At 40.8% G+C, this 27,906-nt stretch overlaps 1 protein-coding gene across 1 annotated transcript in view; it reads right to left on the reverse strand.

The window, feature by feature from the left end:
* Window positions 1-27,906, reverse strand: part of LOC126202907 (codanin-1) — a 185,846-nt gene that overhangs the window by 100,101 nt on the left and 57,839 nt on the right. The window contains exon 5 of the mRNA XM_049936987.1: window positions 16,189-16,462. Coding sequence (XP_049792944.1) covers window positions 16,189-16,462 — 274 coding nt within the window. The remainder of the gene's footprint in view (window positions 1-16,188; window positions 16,463-27,906) is intronic.

Raw genomic sequence — 27,906 nt, forward strand, 5'->3', positions numbered from 1 at the left:
TGTTGAACAACAGTTACTGAAACATCTTTCTGCGCTGTCAATGTGCACCAACTGGGAGCTCAGGCCAAAAGCTCCCTACTACACTTAAAAAAGAAGAGGAAGAAGAAGGAAGAAAGAAAGAAAGAAAGAAACCAATTGTTCCTCTCACACAACCAGAAAAAAAAAGCTCTTCCCCCTTTGCCTTCTGGACACACACACACACACACACACACACACACACACACACAAATGCATACACGAACAGACCACAGACACTTCAATAATTACACTCGGAAGTTTGGCAATAACATTTGATCTTTGGCAAAAACATCTGACAGTTGGCAGCAGAAACCAAAACACTGCATCGAAACAAGTGTTCAGTTCACAGTACTGTGAAATGTGGGGAAAAAACCACAAACTGGCATTTATAAGAAGAAGAACAACACCAAAAATTAAATAGAAAACATATGTACATACTCCAGGCCACTGATGATGCCTTGCAGAAAATAAAGCCGAAACGCTTATGGCACTAAAATTGTGTTTTATTCAGTTGCTGTCCATAAGTAAAAATAATCAATATATTGTAATAATGAACACAACTGTAACAACACTACAGAAGCGTATCAAACTACAAGAAGCTCCAGGTAGTGGGCAACCTACCATACCATAGCCCATAAAATGACTAGCAGCAACAGTGAAAATAGCATCTTTATCAGTTCAATCTTCATATGACAGAAAATGTCTACAATCTCAAAATAACTATGTAGTGTCGATATTACATAGTTTAATAGCTAAATCAACAATATGAAATAGATTGCTACTCATCACATTCCAAAGGAGTAAATAGCGTGCGTTTGCATGTGCACGCGCATGCATGCGCACTCGCACATGCGCTTGAGTGCGCGCGCGCGCGCACACACACACACACACAGGGACACTGTCGTCTCTGGGTGTAAAGGCCCAACTCTGACTGCAGTGAGCAGCGATCTCTGCTGTGGTGGATAGCAGAGTAAAGAACATGCGGAGGGTAGGGAGAGACAGGAATCACTAGGTACAAATGGGGGAAGATACTGCAATGCTGCCTGTGGGGTATGTAGAGACATAGAGGGTACGGATAGTAGGCTGCTAGGTGCAGTGTCAGGAGGCTGTGCTGTGGGGGTGAAAGGAGAGGAGCAGAGAATAGGAAACAACTATGTAGGTGTGCTGGAGAGGATAGATGGCTTGTGGAAGGCTGAACTTGAAAGAAGAAACACAATTATTCCATCCTGGATTTTCCATTATTTACTAGCCAAATCTGAGCAAGTGGCTTGCAGTGCTAATGTATGTGATAGCAAAAACAATATGCTGTCTGACATATGTACAGAAAGTCATGTTTCATGTGTACTAAGATTACACTATTTAGTTACAAATAACCAAGATGAAGTCTTTCGTGTAAAGTGATAAAATATCTGCTTTGTCTGGCATATGGAAATGTAAAACTGTGGTATATTTTTAAATGTAACATCATGCATAATGTTATGAAAATTAGATTCAGTAAACGATATTCATCCAATGGTGTTATTCTGAACCAAGCAAAACTCATCTGTCAATGGATTACAAATCAAATCTCGGTTTGAAAATACTTGGGTTAAGAAAAGAGATTAGAGACACATATAAAGTGAAGCATTTAAGTAATGTTAAAGCCATGCAACTTCAAGTGATCCTAATATAACTTCTAACTTTTGTCACAATTTTCTTATGTTTCAATGTTCTGGTTGATGACACTGAGGCTGAACAGTAATCCGTATTTCTCAGGCACCAATGAAAACTTTGGCTGTTAATATATATCACTCTAATAATTAGGGTAACTCTTGTAATATTAGCAACCATAAATTTGAAGATCGAATACTTAAATGACACTGAGCTATTAGACTGTCTCTTGTTAAACAAGGGCTTACAATATGGCACTGCTCCTCACCTAACTCAACAGTCAATTAGCAAATGTTGCTCCTGAAATTGAAAGTACTTGTGAATAAGCTGAACTTTCCACATGGAGAAAGACTGAGACAGCGATTGACGCTAACAGAGCACTTCACCTGGGTACATGCATGGTCACTACAGTAACAGCCATACTATAATGGTCTCAAAATTACCCCTTGGTGCATTAGTACTCTTTATTTTCATGTTATGTTACATAGGCCAGCAAAGTTAAACCTTAGCCATGATGCACATGATCAGGAACTCAGTACTATTATCCAAGTTGACTAGGTCAATGGATATAATGTAAGAAAGATAAGTAGGTTTTTGCATTCCATTCTTTCAGCAATAACTGCACAAAAACCATCTGTGCCTCAACAAAAACAAAACGAGTGAAATGTTCTGTTCATGTACTACAGAACATGACACCATTGCAAAGAATGTTGGGTTCATGTCTCCAACCAGGCTGGCAATGAAGGACTAACAGAGTAGGCATTTACAAGTTGAAAGTCTCGCCAAGACTGTTATATTGAGTGGATGGCATGATTTCAACACGTGTTTCAGGAGGCCCACTTATGTTAATAATTTGAGTGTTATGATCCCATTTTAGAGAAAATAATTACATACTACAGTCTAATGAAGGAAACATGGAAAGTTTACATTCAGCACTGAAGGGCACCACACTTGACGTCCTCGAAGAAACAGATCCTGCCACACCACAAAAAATAAGATGATCACGTTGTAAGAGAAAAAAAAGTGGCTTCAGCATATTTTTTTCCATGCGTGATGGTCACTTGGATTAACTCTGATCCTCTGTAGGTTAATTAAACAGCACTGCACTGGATTATCACTGTATGATAAAACTGGTCACCAAAAACACATTTTACTTACCTTTTTGAACCATACGCAGTACTTGTATTTTAAACATGATGTTTCATGTTATATTTTGTTCCTTATCTGCCTCATTTCAAATTGTATAATATTTTCCTTAGAAACTGTTTAAACACTTACACAATTTATATTGTTTTAAGAATGTGGTGCCCTACAGGTGGTAAATATTTGAAGAAGTAATTCACTGCCAAGAGCTGGTGACAAAAATTTCTTTTTTGTACCACCAGTTTCAGTCCACAGACCATCATTAAGTACAATGATATTTACAACAACATAAAAGGCAATATAAAATCAATGGTGCCAAATAATATAAAAACTACTGGCTGTATATAAAAAAATTATCAGCAATTCTTGGTGGTGAGTCATGACTTTTTCAATTTAATTTTGTGTTGGGTGCTGTGATCAGCAGTACTTGTGGTGTCACTGATGTGGCTCTGTTCTGTTTCATTTGGGGTTGTTAACAAAACTGTAGTAACTGATCAATGTTTTGTAGTACAATGCAGCGACTGTTGATCACTATGTTACAAGTGTAACTTTCCACTAAGCCATATTTATGGTTATTCCTTTTAATTATAATAAATGTGACTTTTCCCTTCCTTTATCATTTCTTTTTTTATCTTTTATTATTTTGACTGTTATGTATTATTGTTTTCAAATATAGTGGAGATTCAATTACATGGACATGATTTATATGGATTAGCAATTATCCAGATTGTCAACTGCGAGGGAATATCTTTATACTCTAGTCTGTGCGTGCACTGACATGTCGCACTGGCACTACCCTCCTGCACCAAGCATGATCTCTGCCCCATGTATTTCATTATTGTTTGAGTTAGACAGCACATGTTTCATTATTGTTTGAGTTACAGTTGCCAGTAACCATGCCACTGCACCAAGTCGCATCTGTACTTAAAAATGTCAAGTGCAAGAGAGTGGTGTCAGCACTTAGAGAGAAAATAAAACTGCATTCATTCATTGAAAAGGAGAAACTGGTTGTAAGTTAGCTGTGAAGTATGATGTAGGTATTTCTATGATTAATGATATTCAGAAGAGTACCAATTCAGTTTTGAAGCACACCTGCAAACCTGATAGTGAAGACATCTGATCCACTGCTCTTTGAAAAGGAATTACAGATAAAATAAGAAAATAGGTGACGATGAAACATTTGTGGCATGTAACAGATGATTGGAAAATTTAAATCTCGTCAGAGAATTCAACAATTGGAAATAGAAGGAGAAAAAACATCAGTTGATGTAGATGCAACAAATTCTTTTACATGTGGTTTTAAAAAAGAAGTGGACGAAAATGACTATGACTTGGACTTTGCTTACAATGCTTATGAAACCGGATTAAATTAGAAATCATTACCATCACAATCTTTGGCAAGAGAGTTCAACTCCAGGATACAAAAATAGTAAAGAATGATTAATGATATTTGTTTGCACAAACGCTACTGGGACCTTCATGGAATACCTTTACTCCTCATTGGTAGATCCAAAAGGTTGGTTGGTTGTTTTGGGGAAGGAGACCAGACAGCGAGGTCATCGGTCTCATCGGGTTGGAGGAGGACGGGGAAGGAAGTTGGCCGTGCCCTTTGAAAGGAACCATCCCGGCATTTGCCTGGAGCGATTTAGGGAAATCACGGAAAACCTAAATCAGGATGGCCGGACGTGGGATTGAACCGTCGTCCTCCCGAATGCGAGTCCAGTGTCTAACCACTGCGCCACCTCGCTCGGTAGGTAGATCCAAAAGCCCCAGGTTCTTCAAAAATACAGGATCCCTTAATTTATAAAAACCAAAAACGCACACGAATGAACACCAAAATATTCATTGACTGGTATGAGAACATTTTCATCCCTACAGAAAATAAAATTCAAAACAAACTAAGTAAACAAGAATAAGTCCCACTTTTACTGGCTGAACTGTTAGAGAGAGCAAACGGGATGTTAAAAATACAATTTTTGCTTCTAATGTAAAATCCTTGGCCACAACCAATGAATCAAAGTGTTATTGAAACATAAAACAACTATTACATAGATTGTCATCTGTTGATGAAGATAATATAGAAGTAGTTTTGTCATTTTTCAAGTAAACAAATTTAAAGGAGTGTTGTTACATGTCTGTAGATGCATTGGAATTGATTGAAAGAAAGACTCTGAATGAAGCCTATAACAGAATACTAAAATGGGAGCACGAAAATTCAAAACCCGATCCGGTTGAATCTCTTTTGGAACAAAGAAATAAGCTAGGAATATGATGGTGATTATATGAAAGAGTGGCTCATTTGTAACAGTAATTATCAAGGTTTTCAGATCATGATGGATGCCAAAATTGTTGAAAACATACTGTAGGGAACTGAACAGCAGAAAATGCAAGAAGAAGAATGCAGAAGAAAATGTAGGCACAGAAAATTATACAGGACCATCTCATGCAAAAGCATTTCAAGGCCTAGAAATGGCTTTCAAATGGTTCAAAAAACAGACAGGCTGTGATACCATGGGTCTACTGCAACCAAAACAGGTTTATGATATAGCAGCAATGAACAGAAAAACTGTTCACTTCAAATGACAACCACAAATTATTTTGAATAAAACTGAACTACAGTGACTGTCCTATGTGACTTGTGTTAGCTATTTCATGAATATGTTTACAGTATTCTAGTAATTTGAAGAAAGTAGGTGTATACATACAAAGGTGTTTATTAGATTGATTTTTCTTGATTTTAATAAGCTGAATTTGTTTTTGTTGTTTTGAATAAACACCTAACATTATGTATTAACCTAGAAATATAATTGGAAGCCAACATAACTAAAAGATAACTATGTGTGGGTGACATGGGTCATCTTCCTAGTGTTAATAATACAAAAACTGCCAGTCTTCATACATGCAATTATCCAGATTTTTGACTACCCAAATGGCTTACGACAATAATTAGTCAGGTTAACTGAGTCTCTACTGTATATTGGTTGAAATTCGCATACTGAATATTGCCATATGTGCATTTCAGCAGCTTTAACTGCTTGAGCAATGACCTTATTGGCAGAAATTTTTAACTGCAGTGACCTCAACTTTTTTTTTTTTTTTGTAATGACCAACCTTGATGTTATAAACACTTCCTGCTACTACATCATTAATGGCTGTGGTAGAAATTTTAACTACAATGACTGATAATTTTTTTGTACTGTGGATGTAATGCCAAACTCAATGTTACAAGCATTTCCTGCTACTACACCACAAATGGCAATGGTTCCTTGCAATCGTAATATGTTCCTGTTCCTTTTCTTCCACATCTTTAAGTTTGATACTTATCGATCTATTTGTAACCCCAATTTTGCCAAGTATTATTGCTTTTAACATTTTGGTTGAAATTTATGTACCATTTAGATTTGTATAATTTTTTATGTTCAAATTCCAGCAACCTTGAAATGTTGCAGCTACCAACTTGTTAGTACAATTTGATTCCTTCATTAACAATTTTCCTGATTTCATAAGCATTTCTCTCACTACAATGGTATGCACGGAAAAAGGTGCATGAACACTGCACTGGGCCACTGTTTCTGCCTCTGAGCCTCCCTAGTATTATATGCTCAGAAAACTCTTGCTGTCACTTCTTAATACGATATTTGTTGTATTTGTATTATGGCACACATAACGAACGCTATTGTGGCTGAGTGCTGTCACCATTAAGTACTATCACCATACTTAAACTAACACGAAAAACAACACTAAACAGTCTACACGCATCTAGAAGTGCAAGCTACAAGCACATCTGGCACAGTGATACTATTTGCTGGAGTGTCACGTAGTTCACTGCTTCTTGCCATTGTGCATTGCCTCACTGTAATAAGATACAAATTACTACACCTCCACTCCATCCACTGTGTCATGTGCCACACATCTAAGTGTCACACCATTAAACTGCTCCGCCTCCAGCTGACAGCCAATAGCCCCTGGTAGGCAAATGCTTTTGATATTGCTGTGCACTGGCTCTGGCTGGCAGTCTTGTACATGTCACTAAGCTGTGTTATACTACTTATGTGTATGCTGTCACACTGTGATCTAATAAATAGTGGATTTCTTATAACCATGTCTTTTATTGTGTTCAGAGTTAGAACAGAAGTGACGATAAGTAGAACTTTTGTGTACTCAACTTCAGTGACTATTTTTTCGTGTAACTTCTCCATGGAGGCAGTACTTCAACCACTTCTCCACTAGCAGCAACTTACTACAGCCGCCTTCGAAATACTCGTGCCTACATTGACTGTTCATGCTCCACCATCTCAGGTGCACCTGCTGCCATTTTGACTGTATGACGACTCTGCTGAAGATTGGAAGCTTGTGAAAAAAGTCTGCACCAACACTTTGTTGCATTTAGGGTGACAGGTGTGGACAATTGCATGGCTTTGTTTTTGTCATAGATTGCTCCTTGCATGCACCAGTTGCTGTGTCTATTAGTCGATTTGCAGGAACCAGCCTCGTTCTCTTTTGACATCATGTTTAGTTTGTTGTCCTCTTATCATCGCAATCATATCAATGTCATTGCTGCCCACACTGAATTTTACCAGTGCCACAAGCAACAACATCAGTCTTATAGGGTTTGGGTGGTGGAACTGCAAGGATTGAGCCATGTCACTTTATTACTAAAACCTCCAAGGAATCCTATTCAGACTCCTTGGAACACAATGTGATCAGGCACCAAGCTCTCAATAAGGAAGTTCATCAGAGAGCACATCAATTTGATGATCCTTCCTTGGAAGAAGTTTTAAACATGGCTCAGTCTTTTGAGGTTTCCCATGTTACAGGCCACCAACTCAAAGTGTCGAAGTCACTGATAATGAAACACACCTCTGCACGTAGCAACAGGCCACAATGGGTAACACAACTGGCATCTTTATACTGAGAATTTATTTGGGTTAGACGTTTTTGTTGCTTTTGAATTTTCTATTACTGACACTACATCTTGTAACAGTTCTGGTTCCTTATGAAGGCATCGATTCTATACATTCCGAATTTTTGAATTTGTTTCCTGAGGGATTAGGGTGTGTGAACAACTTCACAGCACACATCAAGCTTAAACCTTTGGCTTGGCTGCATTTTTTTCCGGGCGTGCTCATACCCGTGTTCTTATGTGAAAAAGTTAAGTCCAAATTTGATTGGTTGACATCTCTATGTGCCTCTTGACTGATTTCCAAAAGTGAGTGGACTATGGGCTATGCATTTGGTGATTGTCAATAAACTGTTGGGTCAGTTCTGACTGTGGAGACTTTAAAGGTACAGTCTGTTGCTGACATTTACCCTTTGCCTTTTCCAAAATTGTCTTAGCTGAGGCTAATCTGCAGGTTTCATTAGGTGATGAATACAAACAACTGCTTGCCATGAACACTCTCTTTGGGATTTATCAATATCAATGTTTAATGTTTGGCGTGGCTAGTGCCCGAGCCACTTTCCAATGCTGTTTGGAGCAACTCAAGATGGAGGTTCCTCACTGCACCAACTATCTTAATGATACTGTAGTAATGGGCACTATGACAGAAGAAGACTTATGTAACCTCTGTCCTCTGTTTACTGTTTTGCAACTGCAGGCCATACAGGGTGTCATACAAAGTCACAATCTCTTCATCCTGCTGTTGAGTATCTCGGTCACGTTCGGCCACTGGAAAAGCGTGTCACCACTGTTACAGCTTTGCCTCACCTGACCAATTAGCGGGAACTACAGGTGTTCCTTGGTAAAATAGCATACTACCACAGGTTTCTACATGTGCAGCCACTCTCACCACCTGCACCAGTTGCTTCATAAAAACATTCTTTTCAAGTGGTCCTGGCCTGTGAACATGCATATGTGATGCTTAAAAACAAATATTGTTCCACTTTCCCCTGTGGCCTTACAACTTGTTGTTGTTGTGGTCTTCAGTCCTGAGACTGGTTTGATGCAGCTCTCCATGCTACTCTATCCTGTGCAAGCTTCTTCATCTCCCGTACCTACTGCAACCTACATCCTTGTGAATTTGCTTAGTGTATTCATCTCTTGGTCTCCGTCTACGATTTTTACCCTCCACACTGCCCTCCAATACTAAATTGGTGATCCCTTGATGCCTCAACACATGTCCTACCAACCGATCCCTTCTTCTAGTCAAGTTGTGCCGCAAACTTCTCTTCTCCCCAATTCTATTCAATACTTCCTCATTAGTTATGTGATCTACCCATCTAATCTTCAGCATTCTTCTGTAGCACCACATTTCAAAAGCTTCTATTCTCTTCTTGTCCGAACTATATATCGTCCATGTTTCACTTCCATACATGGCTGCACTCCATACAAATACTTTCAGAAATGACTTCCTGACACTTAAATCTATATTCGATGTAAACAAATTTCTCTTCTTCAGAAACGCTTTCCTTGCCATTTCCAGTCTACATTTTATATCCTCTCTACTTCGACCATAATCATTTATTTTGCTCCACAAACAGCAAAATTCCTTTACTACTTTAAGTGTCTCATTTCCTAATCTAATTCCCTCAGCATCATCTGACTTAAATCGACTACATTCCATTATCCTTGTTTTGCTTTTGTTGATGTTCATCTTATACCCTCCTTTCAAGACACTATCCATTCCATTCAACTGCTCTTCCAAGTCCTTTGCTGTCTCTGACAGAATTACAATGTCATCGGCGAACCTCAAAGTTTTTATTTCTTCTCCATGGATTTTAATACCTACTCCGAATTTTTCTTTTGTTTCCTTCACTGCTTGCTCAATATATAAATTGAATAACATCAGGGAGACACTACAACCCTGTCTCACTCCCTTCCCAACCACTGCTTCCCTTTCATGTCCCTCAACTCTTATAACTGCCATCTGGTTTCTGTACAAATTGTAAATAGCCTTTCACTCCCTGTATTTTACCCCTGCCACCTTCAGAATTTGAAAGAGCGTGTTCCAGTCAACATTGTCAAAAGCTTTCTCCAAGTCTACAAATGCTAGATACGTAGGTTTGCCTTTTCTTAATCTAGCTTACAACTTGGTAAACATATATGTTTTCAACTTGACCCATAAGCAAGGCAGACTACTTATGGTTTCTATTAACAGCTCCAGGATTGCATCAGCAGCCGTGCTTACACAAGTTGCGCATCTGATACGACACAGGTGGCCTGACTGTCTGCCAGGCCAGACATCCAACCCATTGTGGAACTTCTATGCTTTCCATCATTGTCTTTCCTTGTTAGTTGGTGTCTCTCCTGTTGACAGAGGGGAGGGGGGGGTGGGGGGGTGGGGTTTACACCCCAGGTTCTTGCCTGATACTGATTGCAAGGTGGAGCACCTGATCATGGCCTGTCCAAATCGGCAGGCAGCATCGCATACTATTTTTCCCCTCGGTCAGTGCACACACTACCTTGGTAAAGAACCCATACTGACTTTGCTGGACCTTTCTTAGACACTTCTCAGTTGTTAGTTCTTGATGCCTTTTCCAAGCTTCCTTATGTTGTTCGCTGTCCCATCTACCACAGCAGATGCAATGGTCGACGCGTTGTCAGCAATTTTTTCTATCGAAGGCCTACTTTGTACAGTGGTTTCAGATAATGGTCCTCATTTTCGGCTCTATCTTTCAACGATTTTTGTTCACCCAATGGCACCTGCCACATCACGGCATCTCCCTTTCATTGGCAACCCAATAGTGAAGCAAATCATCTTGTGTGGACTTTAAAAATAGTATGTTATAGAATTTCTGGCAGAAGAGGCACTTACATTCAGTCTTAGTTCTTACAGAACGGCCCCAAACTGGGACAAGAGCCCAGTGGAACTATTGCATGGCTGGCAGATGCAGACACTGCTCAATCTTCTGCTGCCAGACAGGCGTCCTGAAGCAGTGCCAACATCATCGCAGTCTGCGCCCAGAGCTCCCAGTTCCACACATCATCCACAGCCAATGCAGGCACCATGTGTTCATGGTGTGTACCGACGAGCACTTTGTGGCACGCTACTACAACCAGATGCATCCTTAGGTGGATGCTGACACCTTCTACTTGTGGATCGTTGTGCTGTCCCCTCCTCCACCAGCATCGCTGTTTGTTGTGGGCAATAAACCACATAGGTCGTGTATGCTCATCATGTTCTCTAGCTGCTCTGTCAGTGAGCTAGCCTCATGCAGATATTGCAACTCACCTCTTGACACCTCTGTGGTGCCTTCTCTCACAGGAGAGGTCGCCTGGGCCTCACTGGCACACCCTCAGGCTCAGGCACCTCATATACCACCAGAGGTGCCTCCTCCACTGAGACCAACACCTCCTACACTGACACAGGCATCACCTCCACCAACTCTACCTTCCAGTGCCATCTACACTCCCTCCAGTCACCACAGCTGCCTGGCTCATGCAATCTCGCAAAGAATCGGATGTCAACATGATCCCGCATACAGGAAACATGGGTTATCTCTTTGTACTCCTGGAGAGGACAGAAGATGTACATATTTGCATTCATGCCATTTCTGCTCCAACTCACAGGTCTACCTGCACCAGTAACTGTTTGCACCCAGTACGACCACTTCTGACATTATGGATTTGTCAACCAACAATGCGTCATATTGGAGTCGACATTGGATAGCTCCCCTCTCCCTTCCTGCAAAGGAAGGAGTTGTGTATTAACCTGCACATTACTAGACCTCTGCCACCACAACCACACTGCATGTCACACATTCGAGAATCGCACCATTTGGCCACTGCTGGCCCACATTTGGCCACTGCTGGACCACATCATAGGCCGCCAACTGTGGATGTGACTTAATCACCTGAACCTGATAGCCAATGGCCCCTCATGGGTGAATTGAGTAAATGCTCTTTATATTGCCATGCACTGGCTCCATCAGGCAGTCTTTTACATGTCATCAAGCTATATTATACTACTTATATGTATGCTCCCACTCCACGACCTACTAAACAGGGGATTTCTTACAACCATGTCTTTTATTGTGTTTGCAGTTAGTTCACTCACCATCTGCTTTCTTATGTTCACACCCCTATAATGCCACCTACTAGCAAAATAGATTTACTTGTATTATGATGAACTGCCTAGAGCAGTTGGGCACTGGTGATGTTACAGAATGGAGTAGGAAGCAGCTGTACTGATTTTACAAGACATGTTTCTTGGCTTCACTGCATTGCTTCATTACTTCCTTTTCTCTTGAAACACATCACACAATGTCATAATTCTTTTGGTGATGGAGACAACTGCATTGCTGTTCAACTACGAAGAACACAGTAGCACAAATTTGAGAAAAAATTATGGCAAAAAACTGGATTAATTTTCTTTTATCTGTAAGGTCATAGACCAACATCCTAGGATCTCATTCATACAATAGGGGCTGTAAAAACCCTATCCATGGTACAGAAGGCTGCCACAGCCTGAATAGTTTGGTAACACAAGTGAAGGTGTTAAATCTAAGCAGAGTCATGCTCCCAGCAGTCTCTGTATGGACCTGAGTGTTTCTACGATTCAGATCCTAAGATCAACAAAATCAGCTTGCGAGCCAGTCGTGTAGCAAGAGAACTATTAACTCTTAAGTCAATATTATCTTTTGGCATTCAGTGAGAAGTAGAAATATGTGCAAATGCAACATAAGTAAGGCACATTTGTTTTGTAGAAGACACTGCACTGTCTGCCTGTGCTGCAGATCAACTTCAAAAACAAATGGCAGAACTTGATGCAGCAAGTTTGAAAATAGCCCTAAAATTTAATTATTATAAACCCTAAAATACTGTATAACAAACACAAAAAAAGAGTTGAGAGACACAGAAGGGAGTGAGGCAGAGCTGTAGCCTATCCATGATGTTATTTAATTTGTTTATTGAGCAAACAGTAAAGGAAACCAAAGATAAATTTTGAGACAGAATTAAAGTTAACAGAGAAGAAATAAAAACTTGACACTGTAATTCAGTCAGAGACACCAATGTGCTCGCAAGAGCAGTTGAATGGAATGGACAGTGTCTTGAAAGGAGAATATACACTCCTGGAAATTGAAATAAGAACACCGTGAATTCATTGTCCCAGGAAGGGGAAACTTTATTGACACATTCCTGGGGTCAGATACATCACATGATCACACTGACAGAACCACAGGCACATAGACACAGGCAACAGAGCATGCACAATGTCGGCACTAGTACAGTGTATATCCACCTTTCGCAGCAATGCAGGCTGCTATTCTCCCATGGAGACGATCGTAGAGATGCTGGATGTAGTCCTGTGGAACAGCTTGCCATGCCATTTCCACCTGGCGCCTCAGTTGGACCAGCGTTCGTGCTGGACGTGCAGACCGCGTGAGACGACGCTTCATCCAGTCCCAAACATGCTCAATGGGGGACAGATCCGGAGATCTTGCTGGCCAGGGTAATTGACTTACACCTTCTAGAGCACGTTGGGTGGCACGGGATACATGCGGACGTGCATTGTCCTGTTGGAACAGCAAGTTCCCTTGCCGGTCTACGAATGGTAGAACAATGGGTTCGATGACGGTTTGGATGTACCGTGCACTATTCAGTGTCCCCTCGACGATCACCAGTGGTGTACGGCCAGTGTAGGAGATCGCTCCCCACACCATGATGCCGGGTGTTGGCCCTGTGTGCCTCGGTCGTACGCAGTCCTGATTGTGGCGCTCACCTGCACGGCGCCAAACACGCATACGACCATCATTGGCACCAAGGCAGAAGCGACTCTCATCGCTGAAGACGACACGTCTCCATTCGTCTCTCCATTCACGCCTGTTGCGACACCACTGGAGGCGGGCTGCACGATGTTGGGGCGTGAGCGGAAGACGGCCTAACGGTGTGCGGGACCGTAGCCCAGCTTCATGGAGACGGTTGCGAATGGTCCTCGCCGATACCCCAGGAGCAACAGTGTCCCTAATTTGCTGGGAAGTGGCGGTGCGGTCCCCTACGGCACTGCGTAGGATCCTACGGTCTTGGCGTGCATCCGTGCGCCGCTGCGGTCCGGTCCCAGGTCGACGGGCACGTGCACCTTCCGCCGACCACTGGCGACAACATCGATGTACTGTGGAGACCTCACGCCCCACGTGTTGAGCAATTCGGCGGTACGTCCACCCGGCCTCCCGCATGCCCACTATACGCCCTCGCTCAAAGTCCGTCAACTGCACATACGGTTCACGTCCACGCTGTCGCGGCATGCTACCAGTGTTAAAGACTGCGATGGAGCTCCGTATGCCACGGCAAACTGGCTGACACTGACGGCGGCGGTGCACAAATGCTGCGCAGCTAGCGCCATTCGACGGCCAACACCGCGGTTCCTGGTGTGTCCGCTGTGCCGTGCGTGTGATCATTGCTTGTACAGCCCTCTCGCAGTGTCCGGAGCAAGTATGGTGGGTCTGACACACCGGTGTCAATGTGTTCTTTTTTCCATTTCCAGGAGTGTATGATTAATATCATCAAAAGCAAAACAAGGATAATGAAAATTAGTATAAATAAATCCAGAAAAACGAGATACTAACAGTAGAAGATGAGTTTTGCTATTTGAGCAGTAAAATAACTGATGATGGTCGAAGCAGAGAGGATATAAAACGGGGACGGGCAATGCGAGAAAAGTATTTGCGATGAAGAGAAATTCATTAACACCAAACATAGATTTCAGTGTTAGGAAGTCTCTTTGAAGGTATCTACCAGGAGAGTATCATTGTATGGACGTGATACAGGGGTGATAAACAGTTCAGACAAGAAATGAATATAAGCACTTGAAATTTGGTGCTACAGGAAAAATGTTGAAGATTAGATGGGAAGACCATGTACCCAATGCGCATGTACTGAACAGAACTGGAGGGAAAAAAAATTGTGGCGCAACTTGACTAAAAGAAGGGATCGGTTGACATTCTGAGACATCAGAGGACTACCAGTTCAGTGCTGGTAAATGTGAGGGAGACCAAGAGATGACTACAGGATTCAGGTTCAAAAAGCACTTAGGTTGCAGTAGTTTTTTGGCCATGAAGAGGCTTGCACAGGACTAAAATGAGTAGTGTACACAGCTGCATCAAACCAGTCTTTGGACTGAAGACCAAGACACCAACAAACACAAAAAATTGTTCATTAACAGTGAAGTCAAAGGATCTGGCTAGGAGTTTTGACATTCAGGGCAGTCAAAGACAATGACTGAATTGGTAATAAAAGAAATAAACAGATGAGTAAAAATAGCCTGGACTACTTTTGACAAACCAAACAGAGTATTCAAAACTGAGCTTCCAATGTGCCCAAGTGTCTACTATCAGCTTTCACTTGTAGCAGTAAGACATGACCTTTTACTGCAGGAACCTTGGAAAACAGAGAATTGCTAAGTCAGCAATCAAGAGATTTACATCGGGAATTACGAAAAGGGATGGGAAACAAGCTAACTGATCAGTGAACAGTACTGAGAGGAAGATACAATTATGATTATAATGTATTTGAATTAGAGATGGACAAGGCATGTAGCCATACAAATGGAGGATAGATGGATCAAACAAGAACTATGCTAAGTGCAGACTGATAGAAAAAGAGTGCAAATATGATCCTATGGGAAGTGGGCAGATGAAATTAGAAAATGTGTAGGAACAACAAATGTGCTTATAACCAACTAAAGACCATAATCTCAGAAAAAATTCTTGAGCAGGCCTTTACTATCCAGCAGCTTCCTTGTACATTTGATATTTCCTTCCTTGTGCTTTCTTTGTACTTGCCACATCTTTTACTATTTGTATAACTATCTTTCTCAAATAATTTTCCCTTTTGTCTGTTTCCATATAATTTTTATTTGCCAAGATGGCAAGCTCACTGTTTAGTGTGTTTGCTCTGCATCTTATGAGTTATGAACACTTACAATTCAGGACCATCGCCAACTTATTGTTTAGATTTATTTGGTCATTCTCAAATCAATGTGTAAGCATATACAAGTACAGGAGCATTCTTAATGTAAGCAAACCCAGTGGTAACAACACAATGCCACCAAAATACACACACACACACACACACACACACACACACACACACACACATTCCTTAAAAATAAATTCAATTCTCAGTGTAGTGGCTAAAGGCATGACAGCATTTGTGGTTAAATAAGCAGAAATGACATGTAGAAATGTCTAAATGAGCTTGAAATCACCTTGCTGATGTGTTACATGCAAGAAAACATGTGCTATTTACTAGTTAGAGCTGGAAGTGACTGGAATACGATCAATATAGTTACTTCCATCAGCCGTGTGTGTGTGTGTGTCTGTGTGTGTGCGCGCGTGTGTTTTGTGTGTCTGTGTGTGTGCGCGCGCACATGAACTATACTGACTTCACATATCAGTACTATACAATCTTCATAATACAGAGTAAATAATTATGCTTACCTGTATCACCAACATCAGATGCATTGAAATCTGTACAGTCGAGAGAGAGTATTTCATGTGCTAAACTGTCACTGAGGTGTTTGTTGAAAACTGAATGTGAAGCTTCTAATACAAAATTCTTAAAAAATTCTTGGTGCCCAGGAAAAACAGGTGCTGGACATGGTCCAGATCCCTTTGATGGTGCAATTAACCGGGCTTTGAGAAGAGCATATTTCTTTGGATTAACATCCTTAAGCATTGCTAACATGCTATCATCTACCTCGTCATCTTCACACTGAAACAGAGGAAGACACCATCACTATATTTCTATAGTCAGTAATTATTAACTGTAAAAACATGGTGTACCAAATAAATGTACTTTTTCACAGGTTCTAGAACAAACACATGAAAAGCTGTAGTTAAAATACAACTACCAATTAGAAATTCAAGTTCTTTCTGTTCACTCTCAAATTCATAAACAACCTTTATTTTATGGACATAAGGGCTTATAAGATTTTTGTGGGGGCTGAACTAGTGTCAGGACATCTATGAGGAAACACAAAGGATCAAAGATTTTTCAAAGCTGGGTCAGCAACATTTGCTGACACTTAACACAAACCTTATGATGTCAATGAGGTGACAGAACTGGTATAAAATAATTACACATGCATTTTTCAATTATCCTTACAGTTCCTCCCACAAACTATGCACTTTGGCTTGGTGGGAGCTTTTCATGCCTCAATGCTACAGATAGCTGTTCAGTAGGTGCAACCTCATTTGAGGGAAAACGCGAGAGTCACTGGGTGCCAGGTCAGGACTGTATGGAGGATGATCAAAAATGTCCCATTGAAATTGTTCACGGAGCCGTTGGGTTGTGACAGCAGTCTGTGGACGAGCGTTGTCATGGATCAACACAATTCCTGAAGTCAAATGCAAATTTGATCATCCAAAATAAATGAAGAGGAATGCTGAATGAAACCGTGGGTAGGAGGGCAGCGCTTTAAAACCAACGAAGATCTTCAAAACAACATAAATGCTCATTTGCAATCACTGACAGCAACATATTTTGAAGACAGTATTGCAAAGCTTGTCCACAGGTACGAAAAGTGTCTCAATCTTTTCAGTGATTAAGTTGAAAGGTAATCATAAGTGCACAAACTTTTGGTAATAAAATAATGGTTTTCTATGAACTTGTCTAATTTATAGCCTATCGGAGGTTTGGGGAGAGAAAAAAATCAGCCCACGTATAAACAGGTCTAGACTAACATATGGTGTGCTACGTTGGTACTGTGAATGGCTGAAAGCATAAGGAAACAACAGTAATTACATTTCTTGAAGACATGTAGCTCTGCTGTATGGTTTAATGATGATGGCATCATCTCATTGTATAAAATAGTCCCACAATCGGATCTCTGAGCGGGGATTACCTGAAAGAACATAGTTTTCAGGAAAAATTAATCTGGTGTTCTATGGGTCATAGTGTGGAATGTTGAGAGACTTTAATAAGATAGGTAGGTTACAGAATTTAAAAAGAGAAATGGACAGATTGAAGTTAGAATGCAATGGGAATTAGTCGGGTACAGTAGTAGGAAAAACAAGACGCCTGGTCATATGAGTACATGGTTATTAACACAAAATCAAATAGGCGTAATGCTGGCATAGACTCGATAATTAATAATAATAATAATAATAATAATAAAAATAGATGCTGTTGAGTCACTATGAACAGTACAGTGAACACATTATAAAGGCCAGGACAGACACAAATCCATATCCAGCATGATAATATAAATTAGTATACATAAGTATGCATGCTACACCGAAGTGCCAAAGAAACCGATATAGGCATGCTTATTCAAATACAGAGATATGTAAACAGGCAGAATGCAGCGCTGCAGTTGGCAATGCCTGCATAAGACAAAAAGTGTCTGGCGCAGTTGTTAGATTGGTTACTGCTGCTACAATGGGAGGTTATAAAGATTTAAGTGAGTTTGAACATGGTGTTATAGTCAGTGCATGAGTGATGGGACACAGCATCTCCAAGGTAGCGATGAAGTGGGGATTTTCCCATATGATCCTTTCACGAGTGTACCATGAATATCAGGAATCCGGTGAAACATCAAATTTCCAACAACAATGCGGCTGGAAAAAGCTCCTGCAAGAACAGGACTAACAACGACTACAGAGAATTGTTCCACATAACTGGAGTGCAACCCTTCTGCAAATTGCTGCAGATTTCAATGCTGGGTCATGAACAAGTGTCAGCGTGTGAACCATTCAACAAAACATCATCAATATGTGCTTTTAGAGTCAAAGGCCCACTTGTGTACCCTTGATGACTACACGACACAAAGCTTTACACCCTGCCTGGGCCCATCAGCACTGACATTGGACTGTTGATGACTGGAAACATGTTGTCTTGCTGAACAAGTCTCTTTTTAAATTGTATTGAGCAGATTGAGTGTATGGGTATGGAGACAACCTCATGAATCTGTGGATCCCACATGTCGGCAGAGGACTATTAAAGCTGGTGGAGGCTCTGTAGTGGCGTGTGCAGCTGGAGTGATAAGGGACCCCTGACATGTCTAGATATGACTCTGACAAGTGACACATAAGCATCCTGCCTGATCACCTGCATACATTCATGTCTATTGTGCATACCGACAGACTTGGACAATTCCAGCAGGATAATATGACACCCCACACGTCTACAATTGCTACAGAGTGGCTCCAGGAACACTATTCTGAGTTTAAATACTTCTTCTGGCCACCAAACTCCCCAGACATGAACATTATTGAGCATATCTGGGATGCCTTGCAACACGCTGTTCAGAAGAGCTCTCCACCCCTTGTACTCTTACGGATGTATGGACAGCTCTGCAGGATTCTTGGTGTCAATTTCCTCCAACACTTCTTCAGACATTAGTCGAGTCCATGCCACATCGTACTGAGACACTTCTGCGTGCTCGCAGGAGCCCTACACTTACCAGTTTCTTTGGCTCTTCAGTGTACAACAGAAAATTTCCACTGACATCACAGTCATCATTATGACAGATGGTTGAAGTATCACTGTAGCAGGCAATGTTGTCATTTAAGGAAATTGAAAAACGGTATACGACTGCCTTGAAAAAGACCTGGTTCCTTAAAGATGACCAATAACTTGCTGAATTTTTCTTTCTGCGCTAATGATCATAACCATGACGAGAATTAAATTATCAGCAAATGAATCCACACTGGTAATCTGCTTACCCATACAACATATTTTTTCCCTACGAGTTTCAAGCTTCAATGTTATTCCGGCTTTCTTTTATTTCTCAAACATTTCCTTGACAATCTTCACAACAGTGTTTTTGTTTATGTTGAGTTCTATTGATTAAAATTGTTCATGCAGACAGTGGGCCACCATTAAGTTTTTCAGTCTCACAGTAGGTACATAATGTACAAACCATTTCTTTCAGTTGACCTCATATGGCAATCCTCGGGCCACAAGAATGACATGGAAATTTTCCGCTTCTAACTTCCAACAAACTTCTTTCCGACATTGTTCAGTACACCACAATGAATAACAGTAACAACAAATAAAATAAAATAAAAACTCATGAAACAATGAAAATGACAACAAACCAAATCACAGGGAGCAATGATAACACAGGATATTAAGCTGCCTGAAACTCAAACACAGCGTAAGTGGTAAGTGTTGTAAAGTAATTTTGAAGCTCTCTGTATATGATAAAGAGATTAAAGGAATGTATGATGATGTACAAGAAATTATTCAGATCATTAATGGAGCTAGTACTGAAATTGTGATGGGAGCTGTGGGGTGTGGTAATAGGTGAAGGAAAACAAGGAAAAATGGTTGGTAGAATTTTGAACAGAGATCAATTTAATCATTGCAAACATTCTGTTTAACAGAAATGAAAGAAATCTGTATACCAGAAAGACAAACGAGAAACATCTATATGAGAATCAAGGGTTTTGACGGCAAGCCAATGTTAAGCAAGTAAGTAAAGGCTGAATGGAATATACAGAATACAAAGGAAATGAACCTGAAGACAATATTATGAAAAGGGAAGTAGATGAAAAAAGATGGAAGATATGAGATTGCAAGAAGCAATAGACAGAGCACTGAAACCAAGCAACTGGGATGGACGACAGTCCCTCTAAATTATTAACATCTCTGCAAGAAATAGCCATGAAAAAAGCATATTCTTCCTAGTATGCAAGGTATAAGAGACAAAAGATATGGCAAGAAAAGCATTTCTGAAGAAGAAAAATTTATTAAATTCATACTTAGCTTAAAGTGTTAGGAAGTCTTTTCTGGGGTATTTGGCTGGACTGTAGCCATGTATGCAAGTGAAGCATGAATGATGAACAATAAAGCAAGCAGCAAGTAGAAGCTTTTGAAATGCAGCACTACAGATGTATGCTGAAGATCAGATGGGTAGATCATGTAATTATTGAGGAGGTACTGAACAGATTTGGTGAGAAATGTGTGGCACAATTTGACTAAAAGAAGGGATCAGTTGATATGGCACATTCTGAGACATCAAGGGATCACAAACTTAGTATTAGTGGGAAGAGTGAGAGTGAGTGTGAGTGTGAGTGTGTGTGTGTGTGTGTGTGTGTGTGTGTGTGTGTGCGCGCACGCATGGGAGGGGATGGAGGGGGGAGGGTTAAAATTGTAGAGGGAGACCAGGAGATGTACACAGTAGGCACATTGAAAAGAATGTAGGCTCCAGTAATTATTCAAACAGGAAGAGGCTTGCACAGGATAGAGCAGCATGGAGAACAGCATCAAACCAGCCATTGGACTAAAGATAATGACAAAAACAACTACAACATATGCATTCAGTATTCGAGAATGAGAGCACTCGGCAACTTCCAACAAGATTTACACATAATTTCTGACCTTTTGGAAACTCTTTCTCACTGACACCTCCCACAAAGGTGGGGGGGGGGGGGGGGGGGGGAAGGTTGCTTATTACATTTCTTCTGTTCATGCTATAAAATTTCAGCATCGGGTATTATGTTTTCATTTATTATTTCTTCACTAAATTCTATTTACAACACATTTTGCAGATATTACTCACATACACCACTGAATGTCCCTGAAAAATTATACCATTGTACGAGACAATTCAGGAGACATGATGTCATAAACATTGAGATGTATGAAAACTAACTTTTCTTAAAACAGAGATGTTTGATTTAAGTGGAACAATTGCTAATCTGAGCACTCTACCTTAGAATTTTCCAATACTCAATCAGTATCATGCCAGGACAGAACACTCCCATGGTGAATATTTTACAATGCCTTCAATGAAGCCAGATGCTGACCTTGACTCTCAGAAAGCATTTGAAAGTATGGTTTCCACTATTATGGATTCAGTGCTATTACATCCTACAGAGGTGGTTGGAGCATTTTCCCATAGATGCCAATCTTCTCCTACAGTGAAATAACCTCAACACACTGAGAGGTCACCCCCTGGGCCCTCTGCCAGCAGGTGTTGCAACAGCTTCATTGGTCCCAACAGGACATGGTGCAGGTGAAAAGCTTGGGCTGATATTACACTTGCTAGCTGGGCATCAATGCAGAAATTGTGAAGATGGTCTAGATGGGCACAAGCTGAGCACAGATACAGTCAGTACCATTATTCTCTGAGGTCAAGTCCGCAAAGGCCATCAGAGAGGCCAACACTGTTTTAATGTCTCCTTCTTGGGCTCCAAATGGCTCTTGGTACCAGATGTCTCATTCAGTTTTTCATATTGCACTCCATACTACAACAGCAACCACCAAAACTCTGCAATCATTTTTGCCATTAGAGATGCCACTATTACCATTATTTTAGATACAGCCCCCCTAGTCACATAAACCAATTTGCTTCTATCTACTTCAGGAATGGTGTTTAACAACTAACAACTATACCATTTCACCATGCATCAGATTCAGAAGCTGAGATGAAGGAATTACAGATGACAAAAAAGGACAAAGCCTCAAACTTCATGGCTACATACAGATGACCCACACTGCTCGACTGGGGTTTCACACAGCTGCTCCCAATGCCGTCTGCTAGACCTCCTGTGCACATACCCCCAAGAAGACGTTTTTCTGAGTGGGGCTCCAGGCCAGGTGCACACAACTGGACCCAAGTACGGATGAACTCTGGGCAAGATAACTACTCATGAAAGACCTTAGATGTTCTCTTTCAATCAATGTGAAGCCCTGGTGTGCCACTGGAACCTGCTGATGCTGGTATATCAGAGGAAGCTTCTGTGCATCACCATTTCAGGAGCACAGGTGACCCGTAAACTATATTGCTACACTGCCAGCTCCACTAAAACTGTGATCAATACCACTGTCTACCAAAGCCACCTTCCCTGCTGCTGTCTTGGGACCATGGAGACCCATTACATCAGTTTTGGACTGTGATGGTGACACAGCCGTTAGCCCCAGCTCATTTCCTGTCAACGTCTAAAGTGCCCTTGATATCTGCTACAGGGTATTTGCAATGGCCAGTAGCATTCCCTCTGCTGGCACCTTATGCAGAATCCTCTGGCAGGGACCTCCACAGGTTCTTCTCCTCGCTGACAATCCAGGTTATACCGCTGCAACATCCGAGTTAAAGACAGCAACAAGGATTGTGAGGATTAAAATTGAAACAAATGAGCCCTCGGTCACAATTTTTTAGTCTTATTAACCAGGTTTCAACACTTCTAATAGTGCCTTCACCAGCATTTAGACATTTAAAGTACAGGTGTGAGCAGCACTTAGAGGTTCGCCTTCACACATTCCTTTTAAATATTTTGTGACTAAAGTCTTCTAGCCTGATAGTTATTTTATATGTGACATGTAAGTACTGTCTCTGTCTTGTATTGTTAGTCAGTACTTACACTTTTTTATATAATTTTTTTTCTCCCCTTAAATTTGTAATTATGTTACAGACCACTTTAAATGTCTAAATTCTGATGAAGGCACTCTTGTTGTTGTTGTTGTGGTCTTCAGTCCTGAGACTGGTTTGATGCAGCTCTCCATGCTACTCTATCCTGTGGAAGCTTCTTCATCTCCCAGTACCTACTGTAACCTACATCCTTCTGAATCTGCTTAGTGTATTGATCCCTTGGTCTCCCTCCACGATTTTTACCCTCCACGCTGCCCTCCAATGCTAAATTTGTGATTCCTTGATGCCTCAAAACATGTCCTACCAACCGATCCCTTCTTCTAGTCAAGTTGTGCCACAAACTTCTCTTCTCCCCAATCCTATTCAATACCTCCTCATTAGTTACGTGATCTACCCACCTTATCTTCAGCATTCTTCTGTAGCACCACATTTCGAAAGCTTCTATTCTCTTCTTGTCCAAACTGGTTATCGTCCATGTTTCACTTCCATACATGGCTACACTCCATACAAATACTTTCAGAAACGACTTCCTGACACTTAAATCTATACTCGATGTTAATAAATTTCTCTTCTTCAGAAACGATTTCCTTGCCATTGCCAGTCTACATTTAATATCCTCTCTACTTCGACCATCATCAGTTATTTTACTCCCTAAATAGCAAAACTCCTTTACTACTTTAAGTGTCTCATTTCCTAATCTAATTCCCTCAGCATCACCCGATTTAATTTGACTACATTCCATTATCCTCGTTTTGCTTTTGTTGATGTTCATCTTATAAACTCCTTTCAAGACACTGTCCATTCCGTTCAACTGCTCTTCCAAGTCCTTTGCTGTCTCTGACAGAATTACAATGTCATCGGCGAACCTCAAAGTTTTTACTTCTTCTCCATGAATTTTAATACCTACTCCGAATTTTTCTTTTGTTTCCTTTACTGCTTGCTCAATATACAGATTGAATAACATTGGGGAGAGGCTACAACCCTGTCTCACTCCTTTCCCAACCACTGCGTCCCTTTCATGCCCCTCGACTCTTGTAACTGCCATCTGGTTTCTGTACAAATTGTAAATAGCCTTTTGCTCCCTGTATTTGACCCCTGCCACCTTCAGAATTTGAAAGAGAGTATTCCAGTTAACGTTGTCAAAAGCTTTCTCTATGTCTACAAATGCTAGAAACGTAGGTTTGCCTTTTCTTAATCTTTCTTCTAAGATAAGTCGTAAGGTTAGTATTGCCTCACGTGTTCCAACATTTCTACGGAATCCAAACTGATCTTCCCCGAGGTCCGCTTCTACCAGTTTTTCCATTCGTCTGTAAAGAATTCGCGTTAGTATTTTGCAGCTGTGACTTATTAAACTGATAGTTCGGTAATTTTCACATCTGTCAACACCTGCTTTCTTTGGTATTGGAATTATTATATTCTTCTTGAAATCTGTGGGTATTTCGCCTGTCTCATACATCTTGCTCACCAGATGGTAGAGTTTTGTCATGACTGGCTCTCCCAAGGCCATCAGTAGTTCTAATGGAATGTTGTCTACTCCCGGGGCCTTGTTTCGACTCAGGTCTTTCAGTGCTCTGTCAAACTCTTCACGCAGTATCTTATCTCCCATTTCATCTTCATCTACATCCTCTTCCATTTCCATAATACTGTCCTCAAGTACATCGCCCTTGTATAAACCCTCTATATACTCCTTCCACCTTTCTGCCTTCCCTTCTTTGCTTAGAACTGGGTTGCCATCTGAGCTCCTGATATTCATGTAAGTGGTTCTCTTCTCTCCAAAGGTCTCTTTAATTTTCCTGTAGGCAGTATCTATCTTACCCCTAGTGAGACAAGCCTCTACATCCTTACATTTGTCCTCTAGCCATCCCTGCTTAGCCATTTTGCACTTTCTGTCGATCTCATTTTTGAGACGTTTGTATTCCCTTTTGCCTGCTTCATTTACTGCATTTTTATATTTTCTCCTTTCATCAATTAAATTCAATATTTCTTCTGTTACCCAAGGATTTCTAGCAGCCCTCGTCTTTTTACCTACTTGATTGTCTGCTGCTTTCACTACTTCATCCCTCAGAGCTACCCATTCTTCTTCTACTGTATTTCTTTCCCCCATTCCTGTCAATTGTTCCCTTATGCTCTCCCTGAAACTCTCTACAACCTCTGGTTCTTTCAGTTTATCCAGGTCCCATCTCCTTAAATTCCCACCTTTTTGCAGTTTCTTCAGTTTCAATCTGCAGTTCATAACCAATAGATTGTGGTCAGAATCCACATCTGCCCCTGGAAATGTCTTAAAATTTAAAACCTGGTTCCTAAATCTCTGTCTTACCATTATATAATCTATCTGATACCTATTAGTATCTCCAGGATTCTTCCAGGTATACAACCTTCTTTTATGATTCTTGAACCAAGTGTTGGCTATGATTAAGTTATGCTCTGTGCAAAATTATACAAGGCGGCTTCCTCTTTCATTTCTTCCCCCCAATCCATATTCACCTACTATGTTTCCTTCTCTCCCTGTTCCTACTGACGAATTCCAGTCACCCATGACTATTAAATTTTCGTCTCCCTTCACTACCTGAATAATTTCTTTTATCTCGTCATACATTTCATCAATTTCTTCATCATCTGCAGAGCTAGTTGGCATATAAACTTGTACTACTGCAGTAGGCATGGGCTTTGTGTCTATCTTGGCCACAATAATGCGTTCACTATGCTGTTTGTAGTAGCTAACCTGCACTCCTATTTTTTTTTTACTCTTAGAACTGATGAAACCTGATTAATAAGACTAAAACATCATGACTGAGGGCTCATTTGTTTCAATTTTAATTTATAAATGGTCACTGAACCAAGCCGCCATGTTCAAAACTTTGCTATCTTGTGGATATTTGCACATGATAACAGTCTGAGAATTCAGGTACTGCCAAAGGGCCACTCTCATCATGTCTTGTGGGCAATACCTTTAACCTTGTATTGCAAACATGGTGGCTATCTCTAGTTCACAACTAGTATGGTGTTTACATGAAAATCAGCAATACCATCTCACTACACCTACTATCAGGTCATTGTTATGAACTTGTTTTCTCTTGGACTGTTCTTCATTCATCTGTTGGCAACACTCGTATAGGAACTTGTGTTACAGACTTGTGTTGCTTGAACATCCCTACATCACATTTTTTTCTTTAGCCAAGCTTCTAGAATGGTACTGTGTTAAATTTGTATTGATTCATATGTGGAAGACATAATATCTGAAATGACCAGAGCATTATGTTGGTAGCATCTGCCATAAAGAATAAGTTATTTGTTAACATATTCTTACAGATAAAGCAGGAGGGCATAGTGCAACTGAAAATAAAACTGATTACATTTTATCAAATAATAAAGAAATGCAGATAATGAGAATCTCTTTAAAAAATTGTGCAAAAAGTTTGACCTATTAGAAAACAAAGCTATGCAGAGACAGATAAAAGAGGACATTATTTAACAAAGATACTTCTGCAAACAACAAAATATGTTGCAGGTACAAAGAACTCAAAATAAAAGAAAATCTAAAATCATACATGACATCTATTAAAGTGAAAGTTAGAGACTGGAGCAAACAATAATATGAAAATGGAAGGATACACTGAATTAAACAAAATTATTTTCTTTGGGAAGATGTAATAAGATACAATGCCAAAGAATATGAAGAAAACAAAACAGGAACTAACTTACATCAATTAAGATGGCAGATGGAAACTAAAAACAAAGAAAGATTTGTACAAGTATTCCAAGATCTCTTTAGGTGATTGTATAGTTCAAAAGACGAATGAGAAACATAGTTCTAATGAAAATAATTACATTGACACACACACAGACACACTTCTACTGCAGGCTGAACACACAATGCTGGGAATGCAATTCCACACTTACATTGTGCTGAGGGGTCATGTAGGATGGTGTGGGTAGAGGATGAATGGAAGCAGGAGGCAAGAGGTGGGGTTGGAGAAGGATGGCTGATGGCACAAAGGGAGGCAGCAGGTAAGTGGGAGGGATAGGTAGCAGGTATATGGGATAGGAATGCAACACCCGGGCACCAGAGCTGGTGAGCTCATGCAGCGCACAATGATGTAGAACGGAGGAGTGGATTGGGAGGGGGTGACAGGACAGAGGAAGGGAAGTGGCAAACTGTTGGGCAGAGGGTGTGGGTGCAGTGTGTTAGTGGAGACTGAGGCCACGAGGATTGCAGAAATGAAGGATGTAGTGCAAGGACAACTCCCATTTATGTAGTTCAGGAAAGCTGGTGCTAGGGTACAGGATAGCATGTGTTCGTGAAGTAGCCATTGAACTCGAGTATGTTGAACTCAGCAGTGTGTCCCACCACTGTATGATCAACACTGCTCTTGGCAGCAGTTTGGCATTGGTCATTCATCCAGCTGGATGATGGGTTGGTGCTCATATTGACATCCCTACATAAAATCACTGTATAGACACTGCAGCAAAGGTGGTATATGACATGACTGCATCCACATTCAGCCCTGTCTCTGGTGGGACAGGGTCAGCCTGCGACAGGACTAGAACAGGAGGTGGTGGGAGAATGACTTGGATAGGTCTTGTGCCTGGGTGTTCCACAGCGATATGACCCTTGTGATGGGAGTAGCTTAGGGATGGATTAGGGTGTTGGGTAGGCTGGATGGACAGCGCAATATGACTTTAGGAGTGAAAAGGATCATGGGTAGGGTATCCCTCACTTCCAGGCATAATGATATATAACTGAAGCCCTATTAAAGGACATGGTTCAGTTGCTCAAGTCTGGGAATATATTGGCTGATGAGGGAGATGCTCTGTAGGAACTGGTTCTTGAGGTTGTGTA

The sequence above is a fragment of the Schistocerca nitens genome, chromosome 9 (genome assembly GCF_023898315.1).
Source record: "Schistocerca nitens isolate TAMUIC-IGC-003100 chromosome 9, iqSchNite1.1, whole genome shotgun sequence".
Taxonomy (NCBI): domain Eukaryota; kingdom Metazoa; phylum Arthropoda; class Insecta; order Orthoptera; family Acrididae; genus Schistocerca; species Schistocerca nitens.